This window comes from Plasmopara halstedii, assembly GCF_900000015.1.
Source record: "Plasmopara halstedii genome assembly, contig: Scaffold_1507, whole genome shotgun sequence".
NCBI lineage: Eukaryota > Oomycota > Peronosporomycetes > Peronosporales > Peronosporaceae > Plasmopara > Plasmopara halstedii.
Window position 1 is genome coordinate 1 of NW_020188420.1, and position 2,257 is coordinate 2,257.

Here is a 2,257-nt window from a genome sequence, read left to right on the forward strand (position 1 = left end):
AGCCGTTTGTGATCTACACAGATCATGCGTCATTACGCACTGCGACTCAGTCGCCCCATCTTTTGCAGAGGATGGCTAGATGGCTATCCTTATTTGCGAAATTTAACTTCGAGGTAAAGTATAAGCCGGGAAAGCAGAATGCTTTTGCTGACGCGTTGTTATGCAGATCAGACTATGAGCTTGCTCATATTACAAATGTAACGTCCTCTGTGACAGATTTGATCCGCACCGCGTATGCGAGTTGCGATCGCTCTTAGGTGGTCGAAAGATTGCGTCGTCAAAATAGCACCTGGCGCCAAAGAAGGTGCCAGGATTATTCTTGCTAGTAAATTACGGAAAGTAAAATCTGGTTCTGGATACAACTTCTCAAGACGTTGGTGTTATAATGGAGCAATGCGTTTTTATGGATAATTGAAAAGACTTTGGACAACCACGTGTCGATTCACAAGCCCTGACGGTACAGACGCAGCAGGTTCGACGTACGGAACGAGAATTAAAAACGAGATTGTAGCAATTGAACGAAGGAGTAGTGTTGATTCAAGAAGAAGCCAAGCGTCGTTTCGCGTTGGTTGCAACATTACAGCGATTAAAAGAATGGGAAGCAATAAAAGATATTCATTGAAAGAGCTGACAACTTGCGAACCCAACATCATGGAGTAGAAGGCGCATTTTCAAGAAGAAATGGACGGATTAAAAGCTAATCTTGCTGTACTGCTAGCTGAACATGATGAACTTGAAGATATCAAACGCAGAATCATGAAAGTTTGGAATGAGGCTAAAACCAAACGAGATGACGTCGAAATGACGTTGCAACTAGCGGGCAATGGAGCACAGATGGAAAGCTTAGCGCACGAATTGAACGAAGGTGTGAGATAGCAGAATGCTTGTGAGGTGAAAAGGGATAGCTTGAAAAAACAGGGAAGATGACAACTCGTAAGTTCGTTTGTGATGTAATTTATCGAAGAGAAATGTATGTGTGGTGCTCATGGCATATCATTGAAAAATTGAAGACTTGGATGCACTAATTAGATTGCTAATGATGAGTAATGGATCGAAGCAACAGCTCGCAGAGCCAGGAGTTATCGCGATGAATGAGCTACTGGACACGATTCCGAGTGAAATAGATGACGCACAGCATGAGAGTAGGACCGAGTCGCACAAAGCCGCAATGTACGCGCTGGGCCTGAAGTCACGGAATTTCAGCCCTTTCCACTGCATCAATCCGACGACCGTCCGGATAAGTCTAAAGAACAAAGATTGATGATACAATCAAGTCTGAGAATAAAGATGATAGACAGAACGAGAGTGAGGAAGATGGTGGTAAGGACAAGGGAACGATACGTAGCGAATTAAGTGTAATTTGCTGATTTAAAGCAACATGTGCGCAACTTAGAGCGAGACAATTTATATTTGAAAACAAGCATTATTATTAAGTGAACGTGCATTAGCAACGGCAAGTGAAATGATGAAATGCGCCGAGATTTCAAGACTATTAGCCGAAAAGACAAAGGTGGTGACAGAGATTGTTGATTCGCTTAATACGACGTACTTAAGTCTTAGCGATGTCGAACCAACGTCTTTCGTGTTTCTTGCGGTATTAAAGATGTCATACAAACTGGAAGTCGTTTATTGAAGCTTTTGCTTCGGCTGTATGTCTTGCTTCGTTTGATCGCTTAGTCGCTACATGACCGAATATTAAGTGAGCTACTTTGAACGGTCCGCAAAAGTGTGCTAAATACTTCAGACTCTTAGAAGGGATGATGTGGTCGCCATATCTAGCGATTACAAAAAGGTATTTTTCTGTGGTACACATCACCTTGAACGTGCACTGTAGGGACAAATAACAAAGGGATTACAGTGCGACAGATCCCACACGCTCGTGTGAAAGCATTGATTAATATCATAAATGTCTATTGTACGATTCAGAACAGGATGATGGCTCCCACGTGGAGTCTACACTGGTGATAAACCGACATTATCTACCATGAAAAGTGAGTGGCGCGAAAGAACCAATTTGCGAAAGACTTTCCACGAAGATTTTGAGTACAACTTTCACAAGTTTCCTTTAAAAGTAACTTCATGTACTTACGGTATTATATATCAGTTCATAGGTCTACATTCTGTATAAGCGTGCCTAACATATTAAAACTTTAGGAGGTTCATTGCTATTATTCATGTAGCTTTAGGAAAAATAACCTTTTTTCAATTCAGTTGCAATTTTACCACATTTCAAGTCTTTCCCTCAAGCGCAAGCGTA

General features: G+C 41.7%; 1 protein-coding gene across 1 annotated transcript; it reads left to right on the plus strand.

Annotated features, from left to right (window-relative positions):
* Positions 1-681: 681 nt before the first annotated feature.
* Positions 682-1,367, plus strand: PHALS_01363 (uncharacterized protein; the record flags this gene model as incomplete). The annotated part of the gene is made up of 4 exons (XM_024715737.1): positions 682-865; positions 919-970; positions 1,030-1,170; positions 1,250-1,367. 4 exons carry the CDS (start codon positions 682-684, stop codon positions 1,365-1,367), a joined length of 495 nt encoding a protein of 164 aa, XP_024581405.1.
* Between the last annotated feature and the right edge of the window lie 890 nt (positions 1,368-2,257).